General features: G+C 56.3%; 1 protein-coding gene across 7 annotated transcripts in view; it reads right to left on the bottom strand.

Annotated features, from left to right (window-relative positions):
* Positions 1 to 1223: 1223 nt before the first annotated feature.
* MAP7D1 (MAP7 domain containing 1) overlaps positions 1224 to 12248 on the bottom strand; it is a 32476-nt gene continuing 21451 nt past the window's right edge. Inside the window, exons 2-18 of one of the 7 annotated variants that reach the window (XM_023232210.2) lie at positions 10786 to 11130; positions 10520 to 10588; positions 9475 to 9638; positions 8594 to 8708; positions 7067 to 7177; positions 5754 to 5876; positions 5494 to 5657; positions 5234 to 5379; positions 3889 to 4217; positions 3474 to 3651; positions 3247 to 3385; positions 3045 to 3149; positions 2757 to 2810; positions 2515 to 2557; positions 2319 to 2409; positions 2008 to 2201; positions 1224 to 1827 (exon numbers count right to left, since the gene is read on the bottom strand). In XM_023232210.2, coding sequence (XP_023087978.1) covers positions 1817 to 1827; positions 2008 to 2201; positions 2319 to 2409; positions 2515 to 2557; positions 2757 to 2810; positions 3045 to 3149; positions 3247 to 3385; positions 3474 to 3651; positions 3889 to 4217; positions 5234 to 5379; positions 5494 to 5657; positions 5754 to 5876; positions 7067 to 7177; positions 8594 to 8708; positions 9475 to 9638; positions 10520 to 10588; positions 10786 to 11130 — 2381 coding nt within the window. In that variant the 3' untranslated portion in view covers positions 1224 to 1816. Of the gene's footprint in view, positions 1828 to 2007; positions 2202 to 2318; positions 2410 to 2514; positions 2561 to 2756; positions 2811 to 3044; positions 3150 to 3246; positions 3386 to 3473; positions 3652 to 3888; positions 4218 to 5233; positions 5380 to 5493; positions 5877 to 7066; positions 7178 to 8593; positions 8709 to 9474; positions 9639 to 10519; positions 10589 to 10785; positions 11131 to 12248 lie in introns of all 7 variants that reach the window. The other 6 variants (XM_023232209.2, XM_023232208.2, XM_023232207.2 and 3 more) reach the window with 6 other exon arrangements.

Raw genomic sequence — 12248 nt, forward strand, 5'->3', positions numbered from 1 at the left:
CTGCCTCAGCCTCCCGAGTAGCTCGGACTACAGGCGCCCACCACCACTCCCGGCTAATTTTTTAATATTTTTAGTAGAGACGGGGTTTCACCATGTCAGCCAGGATGGTCTCGATCTCCTGACCTCGTGATTCACCCGCCTCGGCCTCCCAAAGTGCTGGGATTACAGGCGTGAGCCACTGCGTCCGGCGAGTGCAGTGTTTTTTATACCTAATCTCAGACGTGACACACCATCACTTCTGCCATGTTCTATGGGCCACTCAACTCATCTGTGATACAACATAGGAAGGAACTACACAAGGGTGTGAGTACTAGGAGGTAGGGGACATCATCGAGAGATTATCACTGAGGCTGATGACCACACTGTCAAAAATGAGAATGCCGGTGGCTCACGCCTGTAATCCCAGTGCTTTGGAAGGGCAAGGCAGGCAGATCATGAGGTCAGGAGATAGAGACCATCCTGGTTAACACGGTGAAACCACATCTCTACTAAAAATACAAATATTAGCCAGGCGTGGTGGTGGGTGCCTGTAGTCCCAGCTACTTAGGAGGCTGAGGCAGGAGAATCGCTTGAACCCAGGAGGCAGAGCTTGCAGTGAGCCGAGATCGCGCCACTGCACTCCAGCCTGGGCGACAGAGACTCCGTCTCAAAAAAAAAAAAAAAAAAGAGGATGCCTTTCCTGAAGCCCCCTGGAGGCTTCCCTTCATGTCTACTGCCTGAAACTGTCACATGTCCATGCCTATACCAGTCAATCATGAGGGATTTGGGACCATTGTTTTTGGTCTCAATCACAATCATGATTCACCCCTGGAGCTAAGATCCACCTCCGCTGAAGCACAGGGCGCCATCTAAGAGAAAGATGGCTACCTGAATAGAGATTCTGTTTGGAATGAGGAAGGGGCAATGGGAAAAGTTGTTGAGTGGGCAGCCCACAGTGTCCACGACACTCACCCACTAGACTATAAACTGCACAAGGAGTAGTGTATGTAACAGAGGTTACATCTTTTCTGACTATTGCATCCCCAGTGCATAGCCCATTGCCTGATACAGAGTAGATGCAACAGTATTTGTTGAATGAATAAATGAATGAATTCATGACTAAACTGGAAGAGCTTAGGGCAAGGGTTCACGACTAGTATCGCTAGCCCGAGGCTTCTTCAGTTCTTAGAACTCAGGAGACCACCTGCTCCCACCTCCACCACCAGCTCCAAGAACAGGCAAGATTGGCAGAATTATTCTCATTTTATTTCTGGAGACATTTAATCAGATGCAGTAACACTGATTCCAGGCAAGGGCAGGGGGCATGGGTACCCCTGAAGCAACCAGTATCCTGTGGCCCAAGGTGTCCCCCATCCCCAGACCTGGGATCCCCCTCAGTTACAGTTAAATAGAGAGGAAGATCTCCCCAGGGGGCTTTGCGGGGAGGGTCTGCCTCCTGCACCCACCCTCTCCACGCAGAGGAGTCTGAGCACAAGCTATTTACAGTATTCACATCCACTGTACCCCACCAAACCAAGGCAAATACTACAGGTGGCCCCTCCCCAAGGGAAGAGGCCAGAGAGGCTGTGAGTGTATGTGTGTGTATGGGGGAGAGGGGATGTCTGCGCGTGCGAGCACACAAATGCACTGAGGGGCAGATCTGGCTCCGGCCAAAGAGACATCAGTCTATAAGGTGCAGATTAAAAACAACAGAGAGGACCCACCCCCAGGGGCCCAGGCCACTTCCATCTTTGCTCTGTCTTTTTCTCCTCCAGACATCCTGGTAGGTGATGCAGAGGAGCCCTCACAGCTGTGCCCAGATCCAAGGCAAACCCTCTTAAAGGACTTCTGGGGAAAAAGGGGAAAGGAAACAGTCAGGGCAAGCACCACCCAAACCCAGATAGCTGGGGGTCTTCAAGGCAGAGCAGGAGAGGAGGCCTGGCAGAGCCAGAAGAGAAGGCAGGGCTAGGGAGTACAGGGAAGGCTGCTGGGAGGAATAGAGCTGGGTCCAGGAATCAGGAGACCTACCTGTGACCTGCGGGGACTGCACCACAGCTTTCTTGAGGAAGGCTTCTGCCTCTGCAAAGGGCAGGAGTGCCTCTGGTGTTCGGCTCAGACTCTTGTCCCCAGAGGGTCCCTTGGGGGAGAAGCCATTCTCCTGGTGTGCTGGGAGAGGCTGCAGGCCATTCACCAGGGACCCTGGCAACTCCTTGCTTGGGAGACTGTGGATGCAGAGGCCAAGGCTCAGCAGCTCACCTCCCAGGAAAGCCCAGGCCACCCTGCAGCTCCAGCTGCAGTCTGCCTCCCTGCTCAGGGACCCTGGGATTGGAAGCCGGTACCTCCACTGAGGCTCCTGTGGGGTGGGCTCCTCTTTCTGCACAGCCTCCTTCTGCAGCCCTGGGGGCCGAGCCTCCACAGCTTTCACAGGTTCTGCCACAGGGAAAGAGGCGCCATCAGCCAAGGGCTGGCAAGAGAGGTGAGGATGGAGGAGGAGGGTGGCAAAGGGAAAGGAGGCGAGGGGAACGGGCGCTTTACCTGGGCTGGAGCCGTTGGCGTTGGCCTCCTTGCTGTCCTGCTTCTGCTTTGAAGAGGAAGAGCAGTCAGGCTCAAGGGACAGCCGGTCCCATCCACTTAGGACTGAGTTCTGCCCTCCCCTTGCCCGGGCCGCGGCGGCCTCCCCGACAGCCCCGCTCTCCTTGGCCATAGATGCCTTTCCGCAGCCTCCTTTTCCCAGCCTGGCCCCCACGCCCAGCACTGCCCTTCGGGGAAATTCTGACCTTGGTTTCAGAAACTTCTGACTTCCGAGTCCTCTTCATGATCTCCTCCAGACGCTGTTTGGAGGCCGCATATCAGTTAGTCTCGAGCCCCGCCCCTAATCCTAAACCTCCCACCAGCCAGCCCCCGCCTTGCGGTCTTAGGGCCTCCCAGTTCATAGCAGCCCTCTCCAGAACAGGAACTGGAATCTGCCCCAGCGCTTTTCCGTCCCACCCGCTCTAAGCCCAGGCCCCGCCCACCTGGTCGCCCCGCCCAGGCCCGCCCACAAATCCCCGCCCACGTCCGCACACCTTTCTGCGCTCTTGCCGCTCCTGCTCCTGCTGCTGGAAGTGCTTTTCCCGCTCCAGACGCTGCCGCTCCGCCTCTTCCCGCGACCGAGCTTCGGCCTCCTCTTTCTGCCAAAGACCCCCATGAGGGTGGGGCACCCGACTCCAGCCTTCCCGGCCCGCGGCGCCCGCGCCCAGCCGCCTCCCGCCCGCCCGCCGGGGGCACCTGCTTCTGCAGCCGCTCCTGCTCCTCCTGCTCGGCCTGCGCCTTCTCTCGTGCCTCCTGCTCCTCCCGCCTCCGGGCCTCCGCCTCCCGCTCCGCCCGGGCCTCGGCCTCCCGCGCCAGCTGCTCCTCTCGCATTCGCCTGGGGGACGGAGCAAACGGCTCAGGCTCGGACTCTGCTTCTTCTCCAGCGCCCACGAGGGCCCCCTCAGTCCCCGAGGCGCACTCACTTGTCTCTTTCTGCCTGCAGCCTCCGCTCCTGCTCCTCGCGCTCCCGCTGTTCCCGGGCCTGGCGCCGCTTCTCAGCCAGGAGCCGAGTGGCTTCTTCTCGGTCTGTGGTGCCGGCCATTGGTTTGCTAGGGGTCACCGGGGGAGCAGGGGCTGGGGGTGAGGTCAAGACAGCAGCGTCTGGAGGGGGATCCGGGACCAGGCGTCAGTCAGCACACCCACGCAGGCACCGCCAGCATCCCTTCCTGCCGTCAGCTCCCAGCGGCCTGTGTTGTGGGCCTGGGACTGCTGAGGGCAGGAGTCTCCTTTTTCCATGTCCCACTCCCAGTCCTCAGGCATCTCTGGCGGCCCACATCCCCACGCAGGAGAAGCTGGCTCCTCTCGCTCGGCTCACCCCTCCCCTCTCTTCATGCCTACCTGCAGGAGTCTCCGCGGGGGGCTGCTCCTTCTGGGGCGGGGATGGGGTGGGCGAGGGCGCCGGAGAAGGTGCCGGTGAGGCTGGGGCTGCTGGCTCCTTCTCGTCACTGGCCCTGCACTTGCTCTGGCTCTTGTCCTCGGGCCCTGCGGCGCTGGGGCTCTCCTTTGCCTCCTCCTTCCTCCGAACCCGCCCTTTGGGGGATGTAGTGGTGCCTCGGGGGGACGGTGGCTTTGGAGGCAGAGTGTGACCTGGCCCTGGGCTGGGGCAGGGGGAGGCAGGCCTGTGCCAGGATGTGGAGGGAGAGGATGGCCGGGCCTTGGATTTGGGGCTAAGAGAAAAGGGAAAAGGGAAGAGTTAGGAGACACACACACCCACATGCTGAGAACTTGTCCCTTCCTCTGGGAGGTGCCCCCTCCTCCAGCCTACATCAGCACCGCTCCCCCTTGCTCTCACAGAAACGCACCATTCCCTTTTAGATTATATACCCCAGTTTGTAATGACATATGTTTCTGTGGGATTGACTATTGTCTGTGCCCCACCAATAGCCTGTAAGCTTAATAAGAGAAAAAAACCACGCCTGGGTTAGCTCAGCAACTTGTCCTCAGCACCTTGAGTGCTACCTGGAAGGTCCGTTCATTCAGCAGGTTTTGTTGTTGTTTTTAAGACAGAATCTGGCTGTCCCCCAGGCTGGAGTGCAGTGGCATGATCATACCTAGCTCACTGCAGCCTCGACCTCCTGGGCTCAAACAATCCTCCCTTTGGCCTCCCAAAGTGCTGGGATTACAGGCGTGAGGCACTACCCTTGCCTTCAGTAGGCATTCACTGAGTGGTTACCAGGTGCCAGGCACTGTTTTAGGTGATGCGGTACTTCAGTAACCAAAATACTTAAAAAAAGAAAAAAAAGAAAACAAAATTTAAAAAAATGGAGGCTGGGTGAGGTGGCTCACACTCACACGTGTAATCCCAGCACTTTGGGAGGCCGAGACAGGTGGATCACCTGAGCTCCGGAGTTTGAGATCAGCCTGCACAACGTGGCGAAACCCCCCTCTACCAAAAAAACAAAAAATTAGCGGGGTGTGGTGGCGCGCCTGTAGTCCCAGCCACTTGGAAGGCTGAGGTGGGAGGATAGCTTGAGCCCGGGAGGTCGAGGCTGCAGTGAGCCGAGATTGTGCCGCTGCACTCCAGCCTGGGTGACAGAGGGAGACCCTGTCTCAAACAAACAAACAGAGAGAAATTTGCCCTCAAGGAAGTTGCATTCTAGAGGTGGGATGCCCAATAAATATTTGTGGGTGATGAATAAATGACCCGGTGAGGGGCAGGGTCCCTCGCACCGCCCGCGCCCACCTGAGCTCAGAGGCGGCGCTGGCGGAGAGGCGGGTGCGTGGGGAGGCGGGCAGCGACTGGCGCTTCTTGAGGCTGCGCTCCCGGGCTAGGGCACTCTTCTCCTTCTCGTTTTCCCGCTCCTTGTCCTTCTTCTCCTTTTTCTGCACCTGGCAGGGAAGAAGGAACGGAAGAGGAGAGTAGAGGTCAGCAGCGCCCGCGTTCCCCAATTCCAGGCTGCCTGTCCCACCTGCGCGGCCGCTAGAACCAGTCGAGCCACTCACCAGCGAGGCCTCCGGCCGGCGGCGCACCGGAGCGGGGCTGCCCCCAGCGCTGGGCTTGCGGCGCTCCCCGCGCTCACCGGCGGGGGCGCAGCGGTGCACGCTTCGGGGGGCGCTGCACGGCGTCAGAGGGCTGGCGGAGGCCGAGCGCGGGCACACCGGCACGGCTGCAGAGGGATGAGTGCGGTCGGGTTGCGGCCCGCGCGCCAGGCTGGCCCCTGCCCGGCCCCACGTGGGGCCTCTCCCAGGGTCGCAGCCCCTACCCTGGTCCCGGCCGTTGCGGGGCAGTGTGACCGCGCTGCGACTCCGAGCAAGGAAGGAGAGGGTGGGCGTCATCAGACGATCCACGATGCTGCTCTCCCATGCGCTCAGCTGCAGGCTGCGATCTGGGGGTAGAAGGCCAGGCGAAGCCGGTCACTGTGGGGGCCGCAGGAGGCAGGGAGAGGCATGGGGGCAGACCAGGCACCATCCCCATGCCAAGGCCAAGGCTTCTCACCCGGGAGGCCTCTCCCCACAATCACACCGGGGCCACACTAGTCCTCCCTATGATCTGGACTTCCACTGCAGACCCAGGCAACCAGACACTTCCCAGGGCAACATCCTGCATCAGATGAGGGTCCCTGCCTACAACGCTCCCCAGGTGAAAGGGCCCTGAACCGCGCATATAGGAAGGAGCCATCCAGGATTGGAAGAAGACCCAATTGCCCTCTGCCATGTCCCAGTGTAAGGTCTTGCCCCTCCTGCTCTCAGAGGGCTGACCCAGCTGAAGCTGTCCCATGGATTCGGGACAGTGAGGGTCGTTGTGCTCCTGTGACCCAACTTTTAGCAGTCCTGTGCCAAGGAGAGGCTGCTAGGGTGCCTGCCTGCCCTAGGCCACCCTGCTCTGTCCTCTCAGCTGCTGGGCTATTTTTAAGCGTCAGTCAGGTGGGGTTGGTACAGCAGCTGATTTGGTTGCTAGGCAACAAAGCAACCAAACAAATGCAAGAGAAACTTATAAATAACTCCCACCATGGCTCCTTCACATATGAGCACCAGGGCATGGTGGGAATGCAGGGGCTATGCCACCTTGGTTGGCTCAACTCTGGAACCAGCCAAGGCCATGGCTGGGGCTCTGAAGGCAGAGAGGGCAGGACTGCATGGGCCCTTTAGGGCAGAGCCAGAATGAGGGACCCCTCCACCCCACAGCACCCAGGCCAGTCTGACACATGGGGACAATGCCACCTGGCTAAGGTTGGCCCAGGCCAGCTGGCTGTGGTTGCAGAAAAGGCTGCCTGCCTGTCCCCACCCCCAGCCACCACCTCCAACTTGCTCTTGAGGCCCCTGCCAGACTTCCTGCCCTCTGAGGCATTGTGCTTTGTCTCCGTTCTCCTCTCCTACAGGGGAACCTCTGTCCTCAGGGTCCAGACCCATATGCCGGCTCCCCCGAGGGGCACAGAGCCCTGGGTAAGGTAGAGTGGGGATGGGGACCTGGAGTATGTGAGGGCTCCAGGGACCTGGTGTTCTTGCTGAGCTCTGGAGGAAACTTGGTGGGAGCTACAAGGGGCTCTGGAGGGGGAAGGGCTGGGCCTTCTCTTACTTCTACTGGGGGAGTTCCAGAGCGTGGCAGAGGACTTTGAGAGCCGCTTGTTGATTATAGAGTCCACGTGTTTGGGCAGGTTAACTGCCGACACGGAGCACCTGCTCCCACCTGGAGGGGAAAAGACACGGCATTAGGGCCGGGCCAGGCAGGAGCCAGTGGGGGGCACCGAGGCCTTCCATGCAGGATGCTCCGAGGGCAGGGTGGGAGAGGGAGGAGTGGACAGGCTAGGATGAGGAGCAGGAGGCAGCCTTGGCCCTGGGAGAGGGAGGGTGGCAGGTAGGTGACCAGAGACAACCTGGCTTGGGGGAGCCGACGGAGAAGAAACAAAGGGGGGAGATGAGTAAAACTAGAGAAACTACAGCTTTCCTGGCCAGACCAAGGAAGCCATTCCTTATGGCTGGGTACTGCAACCTCCCCATAACCCCCCAGCACTGGCACTTGCTGACACTGCCCAGCCAACGCGTTATGGATACAACACCCATGTACTGGGATAAATGCAAAAACGCTCCTAAACAGGACCTACACAGTCACAGTCACTTGCACAAATCCACGTATTCATCCAGAATCACAAAAAGACATGCAGATACAGGCATATAGAGTGGCAGATACTTTGGCATGCACACATGTGTGCAGACATGCACAGGGACAGAGACACAAACACTAACAGATAGTGTGTCAGACCCAGATGCACACAAGCCACAAACACATCGAAGCAACCTCATCATGACATTTGTAGCAGCTCACGTTTGTTGATGCTTACCATGTGCCAGGTACTGTGTGGGGCACCACACACATGTGACCTCATTTGATCCTTCAAACATCTATCTACCACCTCAGGGGCAAGTAGTAGCATTATCCCCAGTTTACAGATGAAGAAAGTGAGACTTCAAGAAGTTAAAGGTCGCGCTGCAAGTGCCAGAGCTGGAACCCAAGTTTGTCTGACTTAGGAGCCCTCACTGAGGTACACAAGGCCACAAACACGCCAAGGCAAACACATATTAAGACACACAATGCACGGGTCCAGGAGCACATACACTGAAGATACACAGCTAGAAATACTGAAACTTGCCATTGTATAAAGACATCCAAGCACAGTGGTACATACATGCCAGCAAAGAATCAGACCAAAATCCATGGTGGCCCTACGCGGAGAAAACTCAGAGACAAAAATCTACCTTCTGAGACAAGGAGTGACAGTTTCTTTAAGATCCAGTGTCTGTAGGGCATTAAAGTCTTTTATGTATCAACAACTAATAATAATTGACAGGCACAAAGAAGGCTAATCCTAAAATGACAGAGGTTTGAAGAGCAAACCAAATGGAGAGAATCCATCTCTGATTTGATAGTGGAAGTCCTTGAAAAGGGACAGTTTGGCTTACAGACCATTCTAGAAGACACAAGTCACATAAAGCAAGGCACACCTGCTGCAGGGAGCCACCAGCTCTTTGTAGGGAAGTTGTTCCCTTCCTTTACTTGCCATCCCAGCCTTGCCCACCCACTCCCCAGCCTCTCCAGCCTACTCACTGGTCTTACGTCCTGGAGAGCTGTGGTGCAGGGCCCCTGCCCAGGACCAGCGCTGCTGCCTGATTTCAGCCCACGTCTTCTTCACTGACCGTTGGATGGCTGCTTCATAGCGCTCCTGGGGGAAGGTGGGGAGAAGAGAGAGATGTGGACTGAAAACATTCATTGAATTTGGGATAGAGGCCCTTCTTCCTCCTGTGACAATGCCTCCCCCACTCCCTTCCCTCCGAGTCTTTTCCTGACTCATTGCAGGTATCCAAGGTTACCAAATCCTTGCTATGATTAAGGACCAAGATCCCTTTCGACTTGTTCTTGGGGAGCTTTTCACTGTTCTTGAGTCATTTCCTGAGTGTATGAGTTGCTTCTCTGATGATTGGGTGGGACTCCCCTTACCTGGGGCTCCCAGGCAAGGCCATAGCTCAGGCACTGAGGGTCCTGACCTTGGGGCTATGTGTTCCCTCTAGCCTGAGGCCCCCCAGGTAGGGCCAGGTGGCCATTTCCTTCATTTCCTCACCAGCGCTCAAGCTAGGGCTTTACCCATGTGATAGAGCTAGGCACGCTCACACAGACGCATACCTGCATATACATACACAGACACATACCTGCACACATACACACAGACACATGGGGCACACGGATGAACACAGGTACTGACAGTAAACAGTTACAGGGGCCTACAGTGGCACATTCAGAAGCAAATGTGCCTGCAGTTGCACAGGTCCCCAGATAGTCTGACACAGGGACACAACTGTAGATGTGAACACAAATAGGACCACGTAGACACAGATAATGCAGAGCCGTGAACATGGATATGCATACACACTGCACCAGTATGCAGACGGTGAGCACACGTGTACACAGATTCATGGAGACCCATCCTGCACCTTGTTTTTCTCGAACTTCTGCCGCTGCCGTTCCTCCAGGGCTGCACGACGTTGCTCGGCTTTAAGACGTTGCTCCTCCAGCCGGCGTCGGCGCTCCTGGAGCTGCTTCTCCCGCAGCGCCTTGGCCTTCTCCTCCTTCTCCAGCCACACTGCCTTCTTGGCCGCTGTGGACAAAGGAGCCCAGTGGCATGTGAAGGGTTCTGCAGCAGGCCTGGGCCAAGGACATTTCCTCCAAGTGGCCAGCCCTGCTACCCACATCCTGGGTGGGTTTTTCTCCTGCCTGCTTAGGTGGAGCTTTCAGTCTGAGACAAGCCCCTCAAAGTGAGAGGCTTACTGAAGACAGGACTCAGGAGAGGCCTATTTCTCCTCCATTGGCCTTATGGGCTCTCAGGATTGAAGGAGAAATGAATGCTTTAGTGCAAGATCCCCATCTGACTTGGGGGGCTACCAGACAGAGGTCCACATACTGTGATTAAGAGCATGCATGAGATCTGGGGTGACAGGAGGCTTCTGGGTCTGAATCCCAGCTACTGTACTAGCTGTGTGGCTTAAGCAAATGATTTCATCTCTGAGCCTCTGTTTCCTCCTCAAAATGGGTTGAGGATTAAATTAGATAATGCGTGTCCTGCTCTTAGCACAGTGCACATAATTAAGTGTTGCAGAAGTGTTGGTGTTATTATTATTATTTTTTTGAGACGCAGTTTCGCTCTTGTTGCCCAGGCTGGAGTGCAATGGCGCAATCTTGGCTCACCACAACCTCCGCCTCCTGGGTTCAAGTGATTCTCCTATCTCAGCCTACTGAGTAGCTGGGATTACAGGGATGTGCCACTATGCCCGGCTAATTTTTTGTATTTTTAGTAGAGATGGGGTTTCTTCATGTTTGGTCAGGCTGGTTTCAGACTCCCGACCTCAGGTAATTCGCCCGTCTCGGCCTCCCAAAGTGCTGGGATTACAAGCGTGAGCCACTGCGCCCGGCCTGTTGGTGTTATTATTAGGATGCTGATCATGATGATGAAGATGATGATGAGACTTCCTGCTCACTCACCCAGGTACTTGGCCCGCTCTTCTCGCCGCTCCTTTGCCAGCTTGTGTCTCTCTCCTGCCTTCTTCACCTCTGAGCAGAGGGAACAAGAACAGACAGGTCAGAAGGCTGTCCCCAAAGAGGAGTCAGCCTCAGATCCCTCCCTCCGGGCCTCACCCCATCCTTTCCTCATCTCCTCTAGGGCAAACAGGACTCTTTCAGTTGGCATGATCCAGGGCCAGGACCCTGAGCCAAGGGGTTTAGGCCCAGGCCGGGATCATTACACACACCTTGCTTGGTGGGAGGGCTGTCGGAGGCTGGCACTGCTGTTGGAGATGGCTGGCTGCTCCTTCGAGGAGGTCTGGCATCCCGTGGGCCCGTGGCTGGTGGGGTGGGTCCTCTGCTCTTTGCTTCAGAGGAAGGGGACTCTTCCTGCAGGGGGACTGGCCTAGGCCCGACCTGCCCTGGTGGGCTCTCTGGTTCCAGTGGGAGCTGCTTAGAGCTAGTGGCATTCTTCATGGCAGGAGGGGTGTCCGGGGGAGTGTCAGGGACCACGGCTGACATCGGTGGTGGTGGGGGGGAAGGGTCACCTTCTGGAGAAGGTCTTGGCTCTGGGGGGGTCCTGGCGACCACAACTGAAAGACCAACACAAGAGAGGAGAGAGGTCAGATTGCACATCTGTGCCATCAGCTCAATATGTGGCCCTCTCCCTTGTTCAACTGACTTCTTCATTCACGTGTGTTTGAGTTATTTCTATGTGCCAGGCCCTATTCCAGATACTCATGATATAATAGTGAGAAAATAGCCATGATCCCTGCCTCTGTGGCGCTTACCCTCTAGCAGGGCAGACAGACAAATAGCTAGGCAACTACAGTAGAGAATAAATACTATGTCTGGGGCAGCACAGCAGAGATGGTTAACCTACATGGGGAGGGCTTGCTGAAGAAGTAACAACCAAGCTGAGATCCGAAGGATAAGCTGGAGTCAGCAAAGCGAGGAGGAGAGATCTTGGCAGAGAAGAGTATATGCGAAGGGGCAGAATGGAGCAGGGTGTGTTGGAAAAGCTGAGAACAAGCTTGCAGCACTTATTGAGACACCAAATGCACCGATTTGTTTCCATGTCTGCCTCCCTCTCCTTTCTGTTTTATCTCTGGGTGACTGTGCCCAACCCAAGGTCTGTTCAGAGAGGGTGCCAGTGCTGGGCACATGGGACTGACCAAGAGGAAGGATGTAAGTATGGGCTCTAGTGGGATGCTTTGTTGTGAAGATTCCCATTGGCAACAAGCTACCCCAAATTTGTGCTTTTAACATATGACTATTGTAGGAACCCTGTAAAAGACATCGAAGTGAAGGAAGGGAGCCACACGATTTGACATATACACATGTGGGGCAATTGAGAGACAGGCCTCAGAGTCAGTCAGATGAAGATGGGAAGGGAGGGCTTGCTTCCCCAGCAGACAACCATGGACAAGCCAGCCAACCTCTCTCAGCCTCAGGTTTTTTGTTTTGTTTTGTTTTGTTTTCCCCCAAGTCCGCTTGCTGTTAGGGAATGTTTTTTTTTTTTTTTGAGACGGAGTTTCACTCTGTCGCCCAGGCTGGAGTGCAGTGGCCGGATCTCAGCTCCCTGCAAGCTCCGCCTCCTGGGTTTACGCCATTCTCCTGCCTCAGCCTCCCGAGTAGCTGGGACTACAGGCGCCCGCCACCTCGCCCGGCTAGTTTTTTGTATTTTTTAGTAGAGACGGGGTTTCACCGT

Source organism: Piliocolobus tephrosceles, chromosome 1 (genome assembly GCF_002776525.5).
Source record: "Piliocolobus tephrosceles isolate RC106 chromosome 1, ASM277652v3, whole genome shotgun sequence".
Lineage (NCBI taxonomy): Eukaryota > Metazoa > Chordata > Mammalia > Primates > Cercopithecidae > Piliocolobus > Piliocolobus tephrosceles.